The sequence below is a fragment of the Eublepharis macularius genome, chromosome 7, assembly GCF_028583425.1.
Source record: "Eublepharis macularius isolate TG4126 chromosome 7, MPM_Emac_v1.0, whole genome shotgun sequence".
NCBI classification, from domain to species: domain Eukaryota; kingdom Metazoa; phylum Chordata; class Lepidosauria; order Squamata; family Eublepharidae; genus Eublepharis; species Eublepharis macularius.
Genome location: NC_072796.1, coordinates 24,366,884 through 24,391,011, shown reverse-complemented (window position 1 = coordinate 24,391,011; position 24,128 = coordinate 24,366,884). Strand labels below are relative to the sequence as shown.

General features: G+C 42.9%; 1 protein-coding gene across 2 annotated transcripts in view; it reads left to right on the top strand.

Annotated features, from left to right (window-relative positions):
- Positions 1–24,128, top strand: part of CDH12 (cadherin 12) — a 250,239-nt gene that overhangs the window by 211,045 nt on the left and 15,066 nt on the right. For both annotated transcript variants that reach the window (XM_054984695.1, XM_054984694.1), the window contains one exon: positions 21,073–21,209. In XM_054984695.1, coding sequence (XP_054840670.1) covers positions 21,073–21,209 — 137 coding nt within the window. The remainder of the gene's footprint in view (positions 1–21,072; positions 21,210–24,128) is intronic.

The following is a 24,128-nucleotide window of genomic DNA, read 5'->3' as shown; positions in this document are numbered from 1 at the left end:
TTTGTCTTCTTGCCAGACACACATGTAACCAGCATTAAGACAAATAACCCTTCTGCATCAGCCTTTCTCTTCTTGCAAAAGCATGTTGGGTGGAAAATCCTCCACTCGTGCTTGGGACCCAGTTTGTGTCCCCCCCCCCCACTATTTTAAAGGAAAGCATCGGATCACACATTAAATGCAATTTGAGTTGTGGTTTCCCCCAACCCATCTTACACTTACATATTGTCTAATTGTACCCTAGAGCTCCAATTGCAGTTCTTTGGATCCAGCTTGCTGTTTATCATTATCAGCATATCCTGTAATGCATTTATTTAAATTACTATATAATAAATCTTGACTGCAAGCAATAATACAGACTAAGGCTAGGATATAGTATGCCTTGGTTCGTTGTCAGCATTTGACAATGAACAATAAAAGGCTTACGATAGTATGCCTTAGCCAGATTTAAATAATGATTAGAAGAGGGAAAAAAACAATCCACAGGGAATACAATACTAGTCTACAAAATTACAAAAATGTATTCAGAGTGCAAAGGCTACAAAATTTCATCACTGTGTTCAAATAAATACTCTTAATACAATTTCCAGGCACATACATGAACAATACAATACTTTTTACATAATCATATAGGGCACATTGCAGTGGACATCCACAGTTTCCACAGTCTTTTTGAAATAATTATAACAATTCTTTCCAGGGCTCCCCTTGGCAAGTGAATGGTGAAGCCCAGCCGTGAAGCAGACTCCAACCCACGCTCAATCTGGGGCCGGCTATCTGTGGCAGATATCGGAATCCTTCATCAGGAGCATGTGGAATGCTTTACAGCAGAAAAGGAAACTTCCAATGTATTCAAATCCTGCATGCCCAAAACATAAACTTGAAAATCTCTCATCTTTTCAAGTTTATGTTTTGGGCATGCAGGATTTGAATACATTGGAAGTTTCCTTTTCTGCTGTAAAGCATTCCACACGCTCCTGATGAAGGATTCCGATATCTGCCACAGATAGCCGGCCCCAGATTGAGCGTGGGTTGGAGTCTGCTTCACGGCTGGGCTTCACCATTCACTTGCCAAGGGGAGCCCTGGAAAGAATTGTTATAATTATTTCAAAAAGACTGTGGAAACTGTGGATGTCCACTGCAATGTGCCCTATATGATTATGTAAAAAGTATTATATTGTTCATGTATGTGCCTGGAAATTGTATTAAGAGTATTTATTTGAACACAGTGATGAAATTTTGTAGCCTTTGCACTCTGAATACATTTTTGTAATTTTGTAGACTAGTATTGTATTCCCTGTGGATTGTTTTTTTCCCTCTTCTAATTGCTGTTTCATAAGGGAATAGCCATTTTGTTCTGCAGATTTGAATAATGAGCTGTCCAACAGAGAACCACCAGTTTATGTTCAATCAGGAAGTAAATTCTTAATTATTGCTTTGGTAAGTGAGACTTATGACAAGTTTGATTTAGTTCATCGTAGCAAAGCATCTAACTTTTTCAGAAAAGTACTGTAAAGCCAAGATGGTAGAACTGAGTATTAAGAGAACAGCAGCGGTGAAGAAGTGCTTAGTTTTGAGCAGTTACAACCTCATTGTGACTGATTCTGTGAGAATGTTGAGAAAATCAATTAATGTTTTAATTCCAAGAGTAAGATTGTCAATCATAGGTAACTGTAGTGTAGAACTGGATTTGTAGAAAACATATTTTGTCTAACTTTGATAAACATAGGTGTGGTAATATTATCATTCATAGTCATAACCCAGGCTATTAGCTGACTTTCTGTGATGTCATAGGAGGTCACAGACATGATGAAGGTCAACATATCATGTTGACAAATACAGAAGCTAGTATAGCAAGATTTGAGTTGAGTAGCACCTTAAAGACCGACGAGATATTCAGGATAAAGGCTTTTGAGGGAGAGAGTTCCCTTCATCATATGTAATTAGGGATGGACAGGGCTTTTTTTCAGCAGGAACATGGTGGAACAGAGTTCCAGCACCTCTTGAAAATGGTCACATGGCTGGTGGCCCCACCCCCTGATCTCCAGACAGAGGAGAGTCTAGATTGCCCTCCACACCACTGGTGCAGAGGGAAATCTAAACTCTCCTCTGTCTGGAGATCAGGGGGCGGGGCCACCAGCCATATGACCATTTTCACCGAGGGCAATTTAAACTTAAAACAACAACAACCTTGTTCCAGCTGACCCAAAGTGATGTCATTGTTTGGTCCTGAGTTCCACCGCCTCTTTTCCCAGAAAAAAAGCCCTGGGGATGGATATCCCTGTATCCCAGTTAGAAGGTGTGAGGGATATTGCAAAGAATGGGGTCAGGGTGCAAAGTTACAATAAAATTTGATTAGAGTAGGAGGGAAATGCTAAGGGTAGGAAATGAGGAAAAATAACATCTGCAACACGATTAGAATCCTATGTCTCTATTCAACCCCAGGAAGTCCTGAATTTGTGAATGAACTGAAGTTCAGCAATCTCACATTGTACTCTCCCCTGGAAGCTTCTCTGTTTGAGGACTGCTGCTTTAAGGTTAGAAATAGACTGTCCTGGAGATTTAAAATGTTCTTCTACTGCTTTTTGAGTGTTGTGATTTTTAATGTCAGACTTATGTTCATTTATTCTTTTGCATAAGGACTGACCTGGTTGTCCAATGTTGAGAGTATAAGGGCATTGCTGATGCTGGTAGCGTATATAAAGACTGGAAGATGAACAAGTGCATGAATTTGAGGCGGTATTGCTGATATTTTTAAGTCTAGTGATAGGGTGAATATGAGGACAGAGTTGACATCTTAGTTCATTGCAGGCTTTGTTCCTAGAGTCCATGTCCATGTTAGGAACTGCATTATTGTGAGTGAGAAATTGTTTAAAGTTAGGGGACTGTCTGTGAGCAAGAATATGGCACTCCCAAAGCAGCGAACTGCCTCTGCGGCTGGGGGCCATGTTTTGATCCTCCAGAAGGAGGAAGAGGCAGCTGCAGCACTTGCCCTCAAATCGGGGCTGTGCATGGAGGGCGGAGCTTAGCTGGGCTCTTTCGGCCACCCTGCCCTTCAGCGTTCAGTGATCCTGGTGCTTGGCCCACCCACTTCTCCCTATTTCAGTGCAGGACTAGCCGGTCACTGTTTATGGGGACAGGTAAGAATTTTTTCTCCTTTCCCTCATTGGCACTGGGGTTGGAAGTTTTTCTCCTACCTTGCACTGTTAGGATGGGGGGGGGGCGTAATTGGCTCAGGTGGTGTTGAGTTTACTATCCTTTGGCAGGTTAGGAGTTGGGGAAATTGAGCGGAATGGTGACCACCCATGGTATATGCCCATTGGTGGGGAACGGGGTCTGTCAGGAGTGGCTGGCTGCTGTACGGACTAGTTTTGAGGTCAGATGCCTTGGTGGGGAACCTCTGGACAAGGGGGTGAACCACTTTGCCAGGCCAGCTGTGGATGGCTAGCACCCGGGGCTGTCAGAGTGGAGGTCAAGGAGCAACCCTAGTTAGGCCCTTGCCGTATTGACAAATATGTTGTTATTAATTAAGAAAGCGGCCCTTTAATCCAACACTTGTGTCTGCCTCTTCATTCCGACTTGGGGGGGGGGCAAACTATTTGTTTCCCAATGTTTGTGAAAGAGGATTGGAATACTGTTGTCCAGTATAGGTAGCAGGTCATTAAGGATGGTTTGAAGTGAGAACTGTATATGACCACGAATCACATTGTTGTTTTCTTTGGCTTGTCTTGAAGCAGGTTATTCCATGGTATCATTTGGGCTTTGTGGATTTGTTTTCTTACTACCTCAGGTGGCTATTGTAATTCCAAAAATGTCTGCTGTAGATTTTGCAGGTGAGAATCTCTGTCAGAGAGATTGAAACAGATGCGGCTGTAGCATAGACCTTGGCTGTTGATGATGGATTGTCTGGTGTGTTTAGGATGGTGATTAGAGACTTGTAGATAAGTTTGCTGATCAGTAACTTTCTGGTATAAGGCGGTTCTTAAGCTTCTGTCATATATTTCTACAGTGTGTCTAGAAAATGTACTTCTTGTGCAGACTGATTCATGGTCAGGTTGACATTGGGGTGGAAGCTGCTGAAGGACTGGTGAAATTCCTCCATGTATCTAGACGATAAAAATGTCATCCGTAAATCTAAAGTTCAGGAGGGGTGTTAATGGGTAATACTAAATGTACCTATATACCAATCTTCTAGGCAGGTGAACAAAGTCAGTGTTATAACTATCCCCACTATACATCTGAGGAGCTAAGGCTGAGAGGAATAGAGTATGCAAGGCTACCTGCAGAGCTCATAGCAGAAGTGGGATTCAAACCAGCAGAGTGCTGATTTGCATCCCAACCACTTAACCACTATGCAACAGGAGTTGTGGAAGCATTGCTCCAAGTCATCCAGGACAATGGGGGCATATTGGTGGTGCCATGAAGGTACCCACAGATGTACAATTGATCTGAAGGAATAAATCACCAAATGTGAAGCAGTTGCAAGTGAGAACAAACTGGCAGATCTTGGTAGCAAGGTCAGCTGTGGTGTTGGCAGAGGTAGTGTTCCTAATGGCTTGTAGTCCATCTTTATGGAGATGCTGGTGTATAGTGACTCAACATCCATGGTGACCAAAATAGTGTTACCTGGATGATTGTCAACAGATTGTATTTTTCTCAGAAAGTCTATGGTGTCACACATATAACTGGGGGCATTGATGGCATAGGATCGGAGAATGGAGTCCCTGTATTCAGACAACTCAACCATTATGATGCTTATGCCCAAGACAATAGGATGTCCTGGGTTGCCAGGCTTGTGTACTGTGGGCAGAAGATAAAGTTCCTAGTCAACATTATTGTGGTGTGTCCATATAGATTTGTTGCTGTATGTATGTAGGTCATTCATTTATATTAAACTGGATTCAGTTTAGTTATTTTTGATATTCTTGAGTGAGGTCTGAAGTTAGTGATTAGAGGTGGGCACGGACCGGGAAAACCCCACAGACTGCCAGCCCATAGTCCATCAATTTTCATGGACCACAGACCACGAACTTTTCATGGACCAACTCTGTTCACGGACTGGTTTGTCGGTCCATGGTCCATCACTTTTAGGGGCCCTAGGATTGCCCCTTCACACTAAGAGATGCCAACTCACAGCAGGTCTTCAGCAGCCTCTCCTCCAGTGACCCTCCAAGTGACCCTCCAAGTTTGGCCAATTGCATTTCGGAGGTCCGATTTACAAACCCCCAAAGTGGCTACCCCCAGAAAACTTCAAGTAGATACGATGAATCACAAATGCCAATAGAAAAGAGGAAATTGCGGGGGTGGGGAGGGTATTGAAGTATGTGAAATGCTTACTGTTCAATCTAAATTAAACTACTTTTACTGCTTTAGAAACATAATGTGCATCATTTATAACTTACTTAGCATATAAAATTGCACAAATTGACATATTTATGGAATTTAAAGTTATAAATGTCTTCATTTTCTACAAGCAAAGTTATAAATATACCTAATACACATTTGTCTTAATTTGTTATCTGAAAAGTACAAAAATAGTAGTTAAACTGAAGACACAAACTTTGTGATAGATATAAAATTTATTATTTGGTCAGAAAAAGAGTTACACACTTACAATGAAATGAACAGCATATTTTGATATATAGTTAAACTTTATAACATTAAATCATTAAACTATTCAGTAGTGTATTATCAGCACACATGCTACCCACTTTATTTATGTACAAAATTACACACATTTAAAAATAAAAATAACAGCAGTTCAAATTTCTAATTTGAATCAGTTTCTGAAACCTGATTCTGAGCATCCGTTTTCATCCTTGTGCAGCTCTTTGGAAAACTTGACATTTGCACAAATTGAAACAAGCTTCTCAAAACAAGGTTTTGAATTTGCAGTCTGGAAATATTTCTCGGTGATAAAGAAACAAGATTTTCATGAGTTTAGATAGTTTAAAGTGATAATGACAAGTTATGTCTATGTGAATTGGGTATGTTCAAGTGTACAGTTCATATTTTGTTGGTGTTTGTATGGCTTATGGCTTCGGCCGGAAAAGCAATAAACATATTATTATTTTATACTTTCTCAGTGCAGAAATGCATCTTAGATTTAACAACTGCATATGTCTAAAGCATGCCCATCTTGTCTTTAAAAGCATTTCACTTGTTCTAAAAGAGAAAATATTTCGTAGGTTCTTTTCACCACACATTGAGAAGGAAAGGGAGAAGGCATGAGCAAGCATAAAATTAATAATAGGTTGAGAGCATTCTCTGGGATGTAATGGTGGTACAGAAACTCTTGATTGAAAAGTTGGTAATGCAAGCTGCTTCATTTGCAAGAATGAAGATAGGACTTTGTTGTCTTTATTCCATTCACTAAGGGCTTACACATACTAGCCATGCAATCTGTTAAGCTATTTCCACATGGTTTATTTTTACTGGGGCCCATTCTGTATGGCACACTTCAAGCCAGTGCTTCTGAGTAGGGGTGGGCACGAACCGCGAAAAAAACGAACCGTGCAGTTCATGGTTCGTGTTTTTTCACGAACCACAAAACACAAACTTCCCTGAACTGGGGCAAGTTCGCGAACCAGTTCGTGGTTCATAGTTCATGAAGTTTAAATGCCCCTTTCCATGCCACTTAGCAATGGCACAGAAAGGGGCATTTAAACCCGTGGATCAGCTGCTTTTTGGGGAGATTGCCAATTGATCATTTAAACAGTGGTGCTTGGCTGGCTGGCTGGGAGTTTCTGGCCGGCCGGCCGAACCTCACCCGCTCTTTAAATGGCCATTTCCCCGCTGCTCCAAGGAGCAGGGAAATGGCCATTTAAACTGCAGGTGGGGCGTGACTGGCTGGCCGGGAACTCTGAGAGGCAGGGAAATGGCCATTTAAAGTGCAAGTGGGGCTTGGCTGGCCGGCCAGGAGTTTCTGGCTAGTCAGCCAATCTCCGCTGTTTAAATGATCAGCTGCTTGTCAGGGATCTGCTTTTTTATTATTATTTTATAGAGAGCTGCCTTAGCACAGTGGTTAAGTGGTTTGGCTGTGAATCAGAACTCCAGTGGTTTGAATCCCACTACTGCCATGAGCTCAGTCAGTGGCCTTGGGTAAGCCACTCCTATCAGCCCTAGCTCCCCAGCTGTATTGTGGAGATAATAATAACACTAACTTGTTCACTGCTCTAGGTGAGACACTAATCTGTCTAGAAGAGCGATATATAAATGCAATTGTTGTTATTTCATATGAATTGAGGTGTGTCTGTTTGAAGCCACCTTTTTAGGGGCTGGAGCTGATGTCATTTTTTTTTAAAAGTCCATGTGTCGTAACATTGCAATGTTAGAACACAGTGTGTCTGCCATCCCCTTCCTTCTCCCTGTCCCTGTATTTGCTGAATGAGCAGTCCCATGCCCACACAATTTTTATTTTTAATTCTAGAGAGGCAATTGACAGCAGAGTTCTGGCGGGAAATTGATACAAAGTTCTTTTTGTGCTTGTTCCACTAGCTGCTAGTTTGAACTGTCTACTTGGTGCAAAACAGCCAGAGCAAAATATTCAAATGTTGCTGCCCAAAGAAAATGGCATTATCATTGGCCTCTTCACATCATGTGACTGTGCTCTGAGATGAGGAAGGCAGATTCTTGAGATGAATCGCCCACCATCATTTCCAAATCACCATGAACATGAGCCCTGGTCGTAAAAAGAGGAAAGAGCACAGTTTTCAAAGGCAGTTTGCAAGGTTTTGAATTTGCAGTCTGGAAATATTTCACAATACAGCAGTATGAGAAATGATGTCGCAACATTATGACATTTCCCTCGTTTAAAAAAAAGTAAAGAGGAGGTGTGTGGAGAGCGGACGAGGAGGGAGTGGTTTCCACCGGATGGCCAACCAATCAGTGGCCCCAGAAAGGAAAGGGCAGGGGAGAGAAGCAGTACAGGACTAAGAATTGTGCACACACATAAGATGCATCAGTGGCGACTCAACAGCGGCTTCAAAAAAAAGTTGCCATATGTGAGGCCAGAAAAGTCGGGGGGAAGCTGGGGAAAGTTCGATTCTGCATCTCATGCCTCTTGTGTGGAACTCTCTGAAGATCGAGAGAAGCAGAATGAAACCGGAATCACTATAAACTGATCATGCAGAATGGGCCTGGGTTCAGTGTTGTTGGGAAGCAGGTTTTTTCCTGCTTTCCCACAGCATTGTGGTGCCTTTGTACACCTTTTGTGGCTTTCTCCAATCTTTCTCAAACCTGCTTTAGGGAAAGATTGTAGTAAGGCTGCTGTGTGAGTGGAGAAAACATGACAGCCATTTCCCCTGACTGTGTCTCCATGGCAGCCCTTTTCTGCTCCTGCAACAGGGCAATTTGTTTTAAAATGAGGACTAAAATATTGTTATATTGATATACCATTGGAACAATAGCTGTAATAAATTCTCTGAATTCTCGGCTGTCACTTTTTAAAAAAATAAGTCTCTAGTTCTATCTCTTGTGGAGAGAGGAGGAGGGTTCCCAGTTCCCCTGACCCGGGGGCTGGGATCCCCTGCTCCCAGCCTCCACTCCCTGCTGCCTGGCTGGCAGGGGGGAAAGTTGTATGGAACAGGAATGGGAGCAAAGCTCCTGCACACTCCAGAGCCTTCATTGTCACAACAGGAATGACATCATTCCTGGTGTGACCACGAAGGCTCCAGAGTGTGTGTGCACAATAAGTTTCCCCTTGCATGTGCCCCCCACCATGATGTCCCCATCCCCTGGTTTTGGACCCAGGGGAACTGGAAATCTAGATAGGAGACAAAATTTCTAAAGACCTGCTAGCTATTGGAAGGGGAATGCCTACTGCTTAGGGACTGGGACAGGGAAACGGCAAAGAAGCCTACCATGTGGAAGCCCGGTTCCCAATGTGCTTTTTCTGCAGCTGCGCTAGCAACTGGGAAGCCACACAAAGCCCCTTCCCCTTTGGAGAAACCATCTTAGTAGCTTGCTACCATCCAAATTCCAGTGAAGAGCTTATCAGCTAGGAAAACTAGAATCTTCTTTCTTTCTAAAAGAAAAGCACATTTTGTTTCAAAATGAGGACTTTTCTGTTTTGTTTGGCATTCTCTCACTGATCCTCCTTCCTGGCTTTGAATTTTATTGAACTGTTGTTTTTTTAAATTGTCATGTGTGTGTGTTTAAAATTGGCTTTAATGTTCTTGGTGGTTCACCCCCTTGAGGAGAGTCAATTGGGTGAAAGGATATCATAAAAATGTTGTCAATAAATAAATAGATATATTTTCCCAAGAAATATAAGTTTCCTTGAGCCACATAAATGAACCCTTGGTGGTTTCATGTGGCTATTAGGCCACATTTTAGAGTACATGTATTAAAAGCTTTAATATGAATAAGCACTGCTACAGTTCAATCAATCAATCAATCAGATTTATTTACAGTTAATAACCAGTACAGACTTGTAAAACACATAAGTGAGTATCATACACAAAATACACCACTTTGTAAAAATAATTATATAAATATATAATTATATAAAAACTTGGCAATATAAATACAAAAGTGTGGGCTTTCAGGGTTAGAAATAAAAGCAGATGTTACTCCTTTGCACATTCCCTGCAGATTCTATAAGCCGCGTCTAAAAATCTGGCACTAGCCAACGTGATCTGGGGATTGGCACCTAACAGGAGCTTATTAGTTAGCTCTGTGTCAGGGAGGCTGGAAAGCTTCTTCAATGCAGGTTGGATATATTTTATACATATTTCATGGTAGAACTTACAGGCAAGTATAATGTGCTCAATTGTTTCTACTTTCCCTGCCTTGCATGAACAAACTCGCTCAGCCATTGGGACCTTCTTATAACAGCCTTCAAGTACTGCAGATGGAAATGTATTACATCGGGCTAATGAAAAAGCCCTAGATGGGACGGGATCTCCAGGCTTGATAGATAGGAGGCTGGCACTGCTACAGTTCCTCGTTGACCGTGATGGCCCAATGTCATCAGATCTTGAAAGGTAAACTGAGTTGGCCCTGGTTAGTACTCAGATGAGATACCACCAAGGAAGTCCAGGGTTGACATGCAGAGGCAGGTAGTAGCAAAAGTTCATCTCTTGCCTTAGAAATCCTCAGGTATCACCATAAGTCTGCTGTATCTTGCCAGCACTTTACAGGCACACAGAGCTATTATGGTAAAAAAGTGTATTGTTGAATTCCCCCCCCGCCCCCGCCGCCCGATTGTGCTTATTTATCCAGTGGCCTAAGCGTAGGGGAAAATACGCAGTTGTTAGTTACTGATGTATTAGACTTCAGTACACCATAAGGTTTATATCCTCTAATTGAAACTAAAAGTCAATAAACAGAAGTTAGGAAAAAGCATAAATTAGTTACAAAAGAGTTGTGTGTGATTGCAACTTCAAAGTGTGTTGTAAGACCATTATGCTGTGTTCGCTCTTTAAAACCCAGTTTGCCTTGTCAGGGTAAATAACAGTTTCTGTCAGTTTTGTAATATTTTAAAGGAAGAACTTGCCCTGCATAATGCGGAGGGAGGGGAGGACAAATAGGTCTTTAAAACAACTTGTATGCAATAGCCAGTATAATGTGCTGCACCGTACAGTTTCATTTCAAATTAATTCATTTTCTCTGAGATGTTTTCCAGCTGCAGTTTTAGCCATCACAATGCCTATTACACAAATCTGTAATCTGCAAAACAATGGGGCCCCTGAACAAAAGATAGATCTGCATTTTATGTGGCAGACAGCACAACTCCAGAGAACAAAGCGGTCCAAAACAGCTCGCATTAGCAAAAAGTAATACTACTTGCAGCAATTTATTACTCTTTATCAGGCAAAAAAAGACTTTTCAATCTGTTCCCTTTGACATATGGGAATCGGAAGATAATGGCTAAATGACAGCGGAAATCCACTTATTTAAAGAATAGAGAGGGAGAAAAATGCTTTGCTGATAGTCACAGAGAATGCTGAGAATTATGTTTCTTATTTGGGTACAACAAAAACAGCGAAAAATTTCAAGAAGCCAATAGTTTATTTGGTGAAGATCAAAAATGTCAGGAATGTGGAAAACAAAGCAGCAAACATTGAAATAAGAAGGTGATGACACAAGATGCCAAGGAAGTGACAGAGGTAATTTCCACATGGATATATGCTTATGAGGTTTCTCCATTGCTTCTGTAGTTGTAGATACAGTGCAGTAGAAATGGGAGTTTCACCACAGATTCCCTGCTGCTCTTCTTGTCCCAGCTGGGTGAATGAAAGAAGGGAATTGCCTCCTGCTCTGTGCCTGATCCCACCCAGGTGAAGGCGTTGGGCAGGCATTGGCATCTGCTCCACTCCTGATCCAAGCTGGGTGAAGGGGCATGCACTGCCTTCTGCTCTGCTCCTGATCCCACCAGGGTGAAGGAGGTTGGGCATTGCCACCTTCTCTGCTCCTAATACCAGCTGGGTTAAGGTGGAGAGTGGGCATAGCCACCTGCTCCGCTCCTGATACCAGCTGGATTAAAGTGGGGGTGGGCATTGCCACCCGCTCCACTTCTAATACCAGTTGTGATAAGGAGGGAGTGGGCATTGCCACCTGCTTTGCTCCTAATACCAGCTGGGTTAAGGCAGGGGTGTGCATTACCACCTGCTCTACTCCTGATCCCATCTGGCAGAAGGGGGGATGGGCATTGCTACTTCCTCTACTCCTAATACCACCTGGGTTAAGGAGGGGGCCTAGAAGAAGAATCCTTCTTCTTCTAGGCACGGGTCTGCTGAACACGAGGGCCCCCAAAGACCGTTCTGGGGTGGGCTGCTGCTGCTCTCTCCCAGGGCGCCTTCGCATCAGGGGTGAGGAGGGAGGCTTGTGCCTGGAAGAAGGATTTGCATCATCAGGAGCTCATTCAATGCGCATACCCCGAGGTGCAGCTTTTTCTGTAGGTCCTTCTCGCTTTCTCCTTTCCCTTCCCCTTTACTTTCTTCGGTCATTATTCCGTCCCATCCCCCCCCCGACAGTCCCCCCAAAGAAACTTATCACTTTTCCTCCGCTCCTTTCCAATTTGTGAGGTGATAGGCTGGAGATAGCGGGAGAATGCTTTGGGGCATACACACACGTTCAGAGAGGGCAGTGAGCAGCAGTAGAGAGGGGAAGGCATCTCCTACATGAAAACCTGTGCGACCCTTGTCTTGTTTGGTCCAGCTCTAAGTTGCCCCATGCTACTGCTGCCACCACTAGCACACAGCTGCAGGCCAAGCACAGTAGGTGACTGGGGCGGATCCGGGGCAACTGAGCAGTCTGGGTGAGTGCACGCGTGCGGGAGCGGCAACAGCCCTAAAGCTGCCCCCCGGCCTCAGGCGCTAGAAACTCTGGCACCAGCCCTGCCTTTCTTCCATTATGAAACTTACTGATCATGTAGAGCTCCCAGGTGTTCTTTTTTCCTGACACCAATCAGACCTGAAGCCAGATAGCTTTAGGATGGTTCCTATGTCATGTGCCCTACAAATAATTTCCTGGGATTTAGGGCAAAACACTGTACTACTTTAGAAATTTCTGCCAGTAGCATCATCCTGTGTTGATGTTTTGCTTGTTTCTGCATGTCTGCAGTTGCACATGGGACAACTGCAGGACCAATGTGAGTCATGTAGGCATATGCAGCAGGACATTGCTTTTCACTCCAGAAAGGATTTGTCTTGCCCTTTCAGTTTTGTGCTAGCTCATTCACTGGAACAAGTTGAAAAGATGGACATACACAAGGGGGGGGGAATTACTCCCTTTTTTGGCAGCTCTCCAACTCCCCCTCATGTTATTCTTGAGGGACACTGGTCCCCCAGGAGCACCATGTTAGGGAGTATTTTGGGCTGCTTCAGGTGTGGTAGGGGTGGGGAAGCTGTGTTTCTGTGCAGATAATATAAAGAGGACCCAACCAAATATTTGTGATTGTGCCTCTGTGATGCAGGAATCATCTCAGAGGAGTGTGTGTGCTACTGGTACACACAGTAGGTTGGATCCTGCAGATCTTGTCCACTAACATCAGTCTGTTCTGCAGGATCCAAGACAACATATTCTTCACATCATCCTGTATGGTTTAATACATTTAGGTGGAGAAACCAGATGTTTTCCAGCAGTAGCTCATAGTGACATGGGAACTTGCTGTGGTTATATTCAATATAGGGGAATCTGCATTATACTAATGACACCTTTGCTATAGCAGCTGAGTCCAGATGTCTTTATTACTGTCAGAATACTTTGCCAGACCATCTGTGATATTGTATGGGCATGGAAGGTATACTATTGAATATCTCATCCCTTCTGTTGAATTGCTGCTATATGCCAATAAAGGCTAACTTGACTTAAGTTGACTCATCCCTTCTGGTTGAACTCAGTTTTGGTTCCCCTTTGCACACACTGAACTTTGCATTCATTGAACTTTATTATTTTTTGTAACACCTGTTTCCTTATGCCATTTTCAATCCAAAACATACACATTTCCCGACATAATTTTTGACAACAAATCAGCATTATACATTATGCAGATCTGCATAAGTGATGCACATTTACATATAAATTGTGTGTGAATTGCATAAAAGAAACAAACAAACCATCAATACCGGCAATGAAAAGGAACCAAAACTGTTCACAATGAAAACACATATTTATTCATCTCGTGGTTGGGGTAAAATTTCCTCATGACTTAACCAGATATTGTTGGTTAGCTATTTCCAAAGAGGTTTATTTTTATTTTATCAAATTCAAACCCCGCCTTCCCCTCGAACAGGCTTAGGGAGGCTAATAACATACAATTTTACAATTAAAACCATATACGTATCTAAACTGTGCCCCCCCCATAAAACAATACAAAAAACTGATGCCATGATCAGTTCAGGCTATAATAAATATCCAAAAATCCCATGTATAATAGCTGTGACACAGCCCAGGGTGGCTGCCTGCAGAGCATGGGATGTTGCGAACAGGAAGGGGACCATTTGCTGGCTCTCAGAGCAGAGCCACAAGTGACAAAAGGCACAGATTCTGCATCTCGGGGCCAAGCTACAAGTGACGAATGACACAGGTTGGACACTTGTCTGCTTCCCTCAAGTTTTGATGGGAAATGTAGGCATCCTGGTCTCGCAGCTTCACTCTCTGACTGCTGTCCAATGGACTTTTCAACTGTCACTTGTCCAACATTCCGCCAAGCTGCCTACATTTCCCATCAAAACTTGAGGGAAGCAGACAAGTGTCCAATCTGTGCCTTTTGTCACTTGTGGTTCTGCTCTCAGTGAAAGGCCTGGCAGAACATCTCTGTTTTGCAAGCCCTATGGAACTGTAACAGGCCGAGAAGGCTGTGGCCATGGTCGAGGCCAGAGAAATGTCCCATGGGCCAAGGACCACCCGAAGCTACTTAACCACAGAACGCAAGGCCCAGTGGGAGACATAGTGGGGGACACAGTAGGTTATGTGAACCTCAGGATAAATTACATCTTAGTAAATTATTTTCTTTCACTCATGCTGTTTTATGCAGTGGCTGCTTCCACACACGTTGGATAGTCCACTTTCAATACTCTTTAGTGCACATTTGAAACTGATTTTCCATGTGTGGAACAAAAAATCCACTTCAAAAGGATTGTGAAAGTGCATTGGAAGTGCATTATTCAACGTGTGTGGAAATGGCCATAATCAATTCATCTTTGTCTTCATCTTTCTAATTGGATGGATTAATCATCTCCAAGTGGCCTTTCTCCACTTAAAGAACCTTCCTCCAACTTAAGCGGTTCTTCTTTCAATAGAAGAGCCACTTAATTTGAAGGAGGGCTTCATACTTCAGTCAAAAGGAAATACAGAGTGTACGTATTTTAATGAATAAAATTTGCTCAATGGAGTTGTAGGATAGGGATCGGACTCACCCCCATGTCCTGTTTTGCCTGATGCGGAACATGGAAGTAAGCGACATTGGAATAAGTCTGCTAAATTCCTACCATTTCAATCATAATATATATTGATGTTTGCTGTTGACATCTATTCTGACAGAGTTCCCTCTAGAAAGTTCTGGAAAAGGCTGCCCAATAGTACGATAACAGCACATAGTGAAATGATAAATGTACCAAGCTCCGTTTTCTTCACTTGTCGGAGGGATTATTACAATGTAAGTATGTAAGAGGGAGCAGTTTTTCATATATTAGTCTCGCAGTCGACGGATGGAGATTTCAAGGAGCGTTGGTTGAATGCTGATACCTGCAAAATCTGAAGAGACACTCACAGCTTGATTCTTTCCCCACCCTGGCAGTTATTTTTAGCATCGCCAAAAGTAGTGGGAGAGTGGAAGGTGGCTCTTTTTCAATTACAGATAACTTTGCACATTTTTTTGTATTTGTAAGATAAAATATCACACGCATTACCGTTTGCTTTGGACATGCTCCGTCAACCCCCCCCCCCCTCTATTTTTCACACTTCTTAAACCAGTCGGGCATGTTTTATTAAACATTTATTTTGGCTTGTTTGTTTCCACACTCTTCGCTGTGCTCCTCAGCTCAGCATAAAGCTCAGTATAATTGAGATGATATAGGCACATGGTTACACACAGTTGGGCGTTGAGGATTGTAGCCTAGTTGGATCCTTTTTATTAGGGTTGGTTCAGTGCAGCTCTGTAAAATACATTGTCTCATGCTCTCTGTTTCTTAAGACAGCAATTTCCCCAGAAGTGGCGCTTAGAATTTAATTCCATCGTTACAAATGGGATTGCATTTACAATATTTCATGTTATCACATTTATGAAATATATTACAGAATCCGTCATTTTTCCTTCTCCTTAAGAAACTCTGATCAATGTAAGCTAGGCAGCAGTTCAGTTTTCACATACCTCAAGAGACTTTGTTGAGTTCTGGTGCGGGCTTTTCCAAGGGATGAGTCCTTTTGCTTCTTTTTGCTCCACTCTTTCAGTCCCGCTCAGCACATCGGCTAACAGATGATACGTTCACATAATCCTATGCCTCAGCCAATGTCTGTTATCTGAACATGTGAACTCTCTCCACTAGAAAACAATACCATGATATGTAACTTCTGGTCACAATGAACCTATAATGGGTCGTTCACTATATGCAAGGCACTGAGTTGGATCCAGCCAACTTTTTCACTCAATGTCACCTAATTCCTCTCCTTACTCCAGTCCCAGTTCCATATGCCATTTGTCCATGTGGAGCTTCTGTAGCATAGTGGTTAAGTGGCTGGGCTGCAAATCAGCTCTCTGCTGGTTTGAATCTCACTACTGCAATGAGCTCAGCAGAGGCCTTGGATAAGCAGCTCCTCTCAGCCCCAGCTCCCTAGATGTATTGTGGGAATAATAATACCAGTGACTCTGTTCACTGCTCTGAGTGGGCAGTATTTTATTGTTAGTGTAATTATTGTTGTTTTTGTTGTTATCTATACAGATCCCATGATCCTTTTTGGCATAGCCTTTTTGGTGGTCAAAAGGCTTACTTTTGCACCAGTGAAAAAAGTGGTTGGATCAAACCCATTGTTTTAATTTTATATTATGAGTAATGTGCTTGTGAACTGGCCCAGAAGCACTGAATGAGAGGGGAAATGTGAGCAATTGGAAAACTTAAACTCTCTAACATTTACGGCAGTAAAGAAAACAGTGGACAAGAGACATAGGGTGTGCAAAGCATCCAGTGGTTCATGTCTTCAAGGAGGACACAGCTGTAGGCCGTTTCCACAGCGATGGGCTACTTACTGAATGCTGGCATTTTTTTTCACAGATTCCAGATGCCTCTGATTTCAAAGAGGAAGCAGGCAGTTTTGCTTACGTTTGTTCAGCGTCTTTTGTGAGAATGGGATTTCCCACTCTTTCCTGTGCCTGGTAAAGGACGCTGAACACACGAAAGCCAAACTGCCTGCTTCCGCTTTGAAATTGGAGGCATCTGGAATCTGTGAAAAAAACCCGCCAGCATTCAGTAAGTAGCCCGTCGCTTTAACAGCATGTGGAAATGACCATAGTTAACTATTTTCAACAGTTTCTTTTTTCTCATAGCATTGATTATGAGAATATTTTTGAGAAGGAGATAATATACAGATTCCACCTAGCAGTCTGCCTGCAAGCAGTAGGTCAGTTACCTAAACAGAGAAACATCACTGCAACAGTGGTGCAGCATTATGATTTCATGACATGCCATGGGCTCATTTCTTGATTTTCTGCTACTTATTTGCCTGTAAAGCAAATTGTTGGGACTGGGATTTAAGGCTAGACCCTCTGCAGATCTACTTGTGAATAAATACCATGAACTCACTTCTGAGCAACCTTCCAATGGCAGCCAGAACTCTCATATAAACCAAGCAGTGTTATTACGCTTTCCGTATAATCCACATCCTCTTGAAGTCCACTGCAAAGCAAATGTTGGTTTTAATGGATTTAAATTGCATCCCGTAATATCAGTAATCACTTCATAAAGAAAATGACAACACCAAGTGTTTAAGATTCAGACTGTCAAGAATGAGAATTACAATTATTTTAGGAATGAAGTTTGAGCATGCTTTCTCCTGCTGTTTATAAGTATACTAAATGCAAATACAAAAAAGATGGGTGTTAATTCATGGCAACCCACATAAGAGTGGTGTGGCATTCAAAGAATAACACATTCTTTGAGGGTCCCCCCCCCCACACCAATATATGGCAACCTTTAAATTTGTGGTTCAGGTTGAAATGCTTCCCCAGATAGACAATAACAAAAGCAGCAACAACAGTGTGCTTATATACTGCTCTTCTAGACACATTAGTGTCCCACTCAGAGTGGTGAACAAAGTCAGTGTCATTGTTATTCCCACAACACAGCTGGGGAGCGGCGGCTGAGAGAAATGGCTTACCCAAGGTTGCCTGCTGAGTAGACATGGGCACAAACAGAAAAAAAAAACCGAACATGGTGTTCATTGCTCGTTGCCATCCACAAACAATGAACAATGAACACTGACGAACATGATCCTGTTATGAACACGTTCGTTGTTCGTGGAGGCCAGCAGGCTCACCTCCAGCCATCAAGATCCCTACTGCACCACTCCCAGAAACCCTACCTGAGCAGGCAGCAGGAAATGTTCAAATAATAAATAATAGCTTGGCCCCAGGGCCTGGTAGCAGCCCTGGAACTTGAAGGGGTAGATCCCTATCCCACCACACACAAAGAAAATTCAAGCTCCAATGCACTCACCCTGTCTCTCTAACAGCAGCTGTTTCTCCCTGAAAGCGAAAGCTGGGAGCCCCCCTCCCCCTGGTCTTTTCCTCTTGTAACAAATTTGGAGCTCCAGTCCACACTTGGAAGGAAGACCTGCCTATCAAGCTAAATTGGGCTTAGATTGGGGTTTCCAGGGCAACAGCAGGAGTTCAGACAGAGTTCAATCAATCCCTGCCTGAGTTGCCATGGGAATTGATTGCAGGAGCCAGACTGTCTGGCTTGATGAACAGCAACGAACAAGGCTTGCAACAGCCACCTGTTCATTTAGAATGGGTCCTCACGTACAGCTTATTCGCGAACAGCAGATTGGGTTGTCCGTGGGTTTTTTTTTATTTCGTATTGCTGTTCGTGCCCATCTCTACTTCTGAGCTCATGGCAGTCATGGGATTCGAACCAGCAGAGTGCTGATTTGCAGACTTAAGCACTTAACCATCATGCTACAGCAGCTCTCCTTGACAAGCCAGTCAAGGTGCTTGAAAATCCATGATCAAATATCTGGCATGGTTTTTCTTGGTAGTGACTGGAGCCTGTAATTCAAATGGGGATTAGGGTGTGGAAAGAAAAGGAATTGTCACCATTTTTTCTGGTGCCATTTTTCTGACCTCAAACAGCCCTTCTCAGGTCGAGTATTGCCCTGGAGGGTGAAACATCTGGAGGGTGAAGCATAGTATACAGCTAACAGGTACACGTTTCCCCCCATGGATAGTCATTTCAGAATGGCACTGTGGAAAGAATTAAATCCCCTCCCCTGTGCCTCTGTCCCAGTCTGAATTGATGCCTCCTGCAGTTGTTAAGTATCCAGGGACATATGAATATATGAAGCTGCCATTGGTTTATCAAGGTCACTTGTGCCTACTGTGATAACTAGCTGCTCTCCAGGGTCTCAGAGCCAAGCTACAAGAGACGAATTACACAAGGACATGCACATGAAAGGAGTTGAAATGTTAGCTGGGAAGCTGAGTTTTAAAAGAGATCATAAGGTTTTGTCAATTTCCACTCTCTATAGAGCCAGGGAGATGGCTGCTCAGAGGTTTTGTTAATTTCCTTTTTGCCTCGCGAAGGCTCTGCCAGTTTCACTTCCACTTCTAGGAGGCGAAGAGGAAATTAACAAGGAAAAGCGATCTTCCCTGGCTCTGTAGAGAGGGGAAATTGACAGAGCCTTCCGATCTCTTAAAACTCAGTTTCCTGGCTAACATTGCGACTCCCTTCTCGTGTGTGCTCTCATGTAATTCATCTCTTGTAGCTTGGCTCTCAGGCAGAGGTTTTCATGTCACCTACTGGCTGGTTCCTTTAACTGGAAATGTCAAGGACTGAAGCTTGGATATTCTGCACAAAAAGGAGATGGTCTTCCACTTCTCATTGTGTTTCAGGAAAACACATCAAAAATGTAATCACAGATCTACTGTCGTCTCATCTAGTGGGACCCCATGTATTTTCATTGCATTCAACATCTGATTCATATTCCTTTGCAAAGAGACCGTTTAGTTTGACCAGTGTAAATAGGAGAAGGGCATTTCTGGCACAGGATAGCCTATTATAGGATATGCAGGTGAATGGGGACAGGATTGGCATCAGGCTTTGCCTGCAGGGCATTAGTCTGAAGAGCACATTCCCCAGAGTGCATCGAGGAGCCATCCATTGGATGCATCAGAAACAGAATCCAAGGTGCTGGAAGGGTGAGAGCAAGCGTCTCTTTCCTCTGCTTCCCACCAGCTGGCTGGCCACCTGTCTGACTGCACACCATTGCCACAAATCTGGCCAGAAGCAGCTACCACCAGCTCAATAAAAGTGGAAGTGGAGGGGTGGGAAATGAACAAGCAAATGGCATTCATTTGTTTCATGTATTGTATTTTCCCTTTGTTTCCATTACCAACGCAAGTGAAATAAACAGGGCCTTTTCTATTTCCATTTTTCCTTTCAATTTGTAATGAATGCACATCCCTAAATGAGATAGGCAAGGTAGACATTTGCTCAGTAATTATCCACACTGCTTTTCCAGCCACCCCCTCCCTCCACACCTTGTTGGTTCTTAAGCTGCATGTTTGGAATGCTTCTGTCTGAGACACTTATCTTTCCATTGCTATACATTTAGGACATTAACAGTGCAATCCTAAGCAGTTACTGCAGTCTAAGCCCACTGATTTCAATAGGCTTAGACTGGAGTAACTCTGCTTAGGATTGCACTGAAAGTGGCTAAGACACATATCCAAATAAATGTTTCTCTTCCCCCTTAGAAGCAGAAAATTGTGGATATGTATACATCCTGTAATATTTATTTACAAGTGGATCCTTGGCTAAAAGTTGATATGCTTGTTTGAAGAAATGTTTGAAAGTTTTCAGAAGAGCACAGCCTGTGTTGCCTTTTGAATATCTTGAAGGTTATGGTGCCTAGGAATTAAGTTAGTATGTTAGAATAAGCAATATTTGATGAATCAAAATATGAAAATATATTGCCAGCCAAAGCATTATTGCTAACAAAGTAAGACAATTAGAAATTAAAAAGGTATCTAGTGAGGAAAGTGGATTTATGAGCAGCAGTAACTAATACTCCTGGTAACCGTGTTTACTTTTGATGATCTCGTGGGGAAGTGGAAGACATTAGAATGATGGCAGGGAACACATTTGAACAGCCTTTTGGGGAATTATTACAATCAAAGATGGTTAAAAATTCTGTTACTTCCCCCCCCACCCCCCGAAGTCCCTCTGTCACTATTCACCATTTAGCCTTGTGGCTTTGCATTAAAGCAGTCATAACCTCTTTATTGCAAAGCAGGCAGGGAACTCCTGAGAGTCGAATAACCAAACTCATTAAGCCAAGATGACACCAGCTGCTATTATGATAAATAGACATTGCCAATTTCCATTCTTGTTCTCTCCCCGCCCACCCCCTTTGCAGGTACTTCATAGACTGGAAGAATGATGTGGACAGCTTCTTTACGATAGATGGGACAGAAGGAACTATTGCCACAAATGAATTGCTGGACAGGGAGAACACTGCACAGTACAATTTTTCAATTGTTGCAAGCAAAATTAGTAAGTACTTCAGGAAAAGAAATCACTGTATTCCGAAAGCAATTCCCAGAATGAATCTTTGATTCATTTTACATGATACTACATTTGGCTGTTCTAAGCTCCATTTTTGAAGTAAAGTGTATTTATTTTATCTTGACAAAGGGCAGGGGATGTCATTACCTTGGTATGCATGAAACCCCAGAACAATTCATACAACTATTAGGCTGCTTCTTCCATGGATGTTTTTCTCCACCTTGGCTTCCAAATGTGCCGTTTTTGAGAGCATCCATGCTCCTATTCAGAGAAAGATCAGCCTGTGCATGCAGATCAAGGCCACGGGAGGCGAAATTGCACAATGGCACTGAGTTTAAACGAATGGCCAGGCACATTGCAATGGATCAAGCTACTTAAGGAGGGTCAAAGTCCAGTAAAGGGAGAGAACTCTGTGGACCCCTGTCAGAATTCCCTTCTCTGTACACACTTGAAAAGCACAGCAGGAAATGAGTTTTACGTAGCTATTTAAGAAAAAAGAGAATTGATTGAACACTACAATTGATTGAACAGCCTTCATTTCAGACTGGTAGTTCCATCTGTATCTATTCAGGTTCATATAAGAAACTGCCTCTAAATTCTTGAATTGTGAGCCATTGAGGCATATAGTCTCTCCCAACATAATACCAATAACATCACTGATCTTCCTTTTATTTGATTGTTTGGTTGGTTTAATTGGGTTCCTATGCTAGGCATTGTAGAGAGACACTTTATAATACAACTATAATGTGTTTTACTTCCTTGGAAATCAGTAGGAATGATTTCCAAAGGGCGTTCAAAGCCCCAGAGAACTCATGAAGTTACTGCCAAGGCATTCTGGGTACACATTGTTAAGCAATGAGTCACAACCAAGTCATGTTGAAAGTAACTGAATGAGATTTAGACCTGTTCCACACATGTCGGAGAAATGCTGAGGCTGTAGAATAGATTGCACCTCTTTTAGAAACAGAATAAGACAATCTTGGCCATTTCCACACTGCTTACCTTCCCTTGGAATGACCTGAAACATCGCATAAAAAATGCGGAAGATCGCATTTTCTCGCATGAGATTTGCACGATGTCGCACAAATCTTGCGCGAGAAAACACGATCTTCCTTGTTTTTTGTGCGATGTTTCGGGTCATTCCGAGGGAAGGTAAGCAGTGTGGAAATGGCCCTTGTCTACAAAGCTCAGTGGGAGGCGGCATAGTGTAATGGTTGGCGTGCCAGATTAGGAAGCGAAAGAGCCAGGTTTGAATCTCACTTCACTGTGGAAACTTGCTTGGTGACTTTGGGCCCGTCCTAACCTGTATCACAGCATTAATGCAAGGACAACATTGAGACGGAGAGAATATTGTAAGCCGCTGCAGATTCCCAACTGGGGAGAAAAGTGGGGTATAAATGAAGTAAATAAATATATGTGAGCCAGCTTCTCTATGTCAGTGCCTAAAGCGCTGCGATGATTCATTTCCCATGATCCCAACAGCATGTCTTCAAGCCGCTACATTTCTGCTGATTGCAACAGCCATGTCAGTGTGAAGATTTCACACACACTCTTTTGAGCTGTGAGCCAGGGGACAGCCTCGCAAGGTCCAATGAGATGTTTGCACTGGTCTGTTGGCATCTGTGGTCTGTACTGGATATTGAAAAGGCCTAAAGAGCAACCGACTATGATGTTTTATCAGAATCTTCTTGTATTTATACAAAAACAGTGTCCCTGTGAGTTTAAACGAACTTCTCAGCTCTTTTTCATCACGTCTCATTATATGAATTTTGAATACTCATTTCCGATTATGGACAAGCTTCAAGATCGTCCTCCCGTTTCTGGTATGAATAAAACTTACCAGATGGACTCCAATCAACTCTTGGAAACTGCAGAATGAAGTTGGACTTTGCTGCTTTGGTGTGGAGAATGAGATGAAGGTCAAGAGCAGGTGCCCATTGGATCAGCTGGGCCTGCTTCATCCCTTGGGCTTTCTGGCTGTTGTTTTCCAAAGACCATCTGTAGCCTTGAGATGGAGCAGTGTTTAAAATCAGTGATGATGCTTATCTTTATTCCCTCTCTAAGCAAATAATCTCAACTAGGAGTGATTTGAGATCCTGCAAAGAGGGTCAAGTTGGCTTTTTGCTCATCGAAAAAAATGCCATCCAAATTAAACTGGTAAAGATGGGGAATATATAACAGGAATGAAGCTACAGAGAAATCATTTGTTTTTCTCAGCAAAGTCTGCTGACTGTGGCTGGTAAATGTATTTATTGTTATGTCTTTCAAATAATTTCTATGCCCTTATTCTCCTGACAGCTCAGAGCCACATGGTTCCAGAATAGTCTAGTTTATGGTTTTAAAAACAAATATATATACCAGGGATAGGGAATTTGGGTTTGTTTAATTGTATTTTGCTTCATTTTCTATCCAGAGTCATAGATATATTCTGTTAGGCCTGCTTGTTAATGAGATGATAAAACTAGTGCCTGGGCTATACCACTTCAGGCAAACAGGAGAGTCCTGTATAGAGATGGGCACGATCTCCATTACGATCAGAAAAAAACCCACAATAATGGTGATCGTGCGATCATGACCCAGCAGATCGTGATCATCCATGGCCAACGATCCAGCGATCGGGAGAGGCCTGGATCGTTGCGTTCGGGCTCGGATCGGGGATCCAGACACTCAGGCGCCAGCAATCTATTCCCCTGGCAACTGAGCCAGGGGAAAGCTTGAGCTCTGTTTGCCCTCCTTCTGTCGCCCTGGAAACCCGAATGGAAGCCCAGCTTTCCTTGATCAGCAGGGCTTCCTTCCAACCACGGAGCAGCAAAGCAGTCACCAGCTGGGAGAAGACACCCAGGGGAGGGAGGGGGAAGGGGGTGTTCTGTAGCCATGGGCACTCCAATCTCATCCCTGCAAACCCTG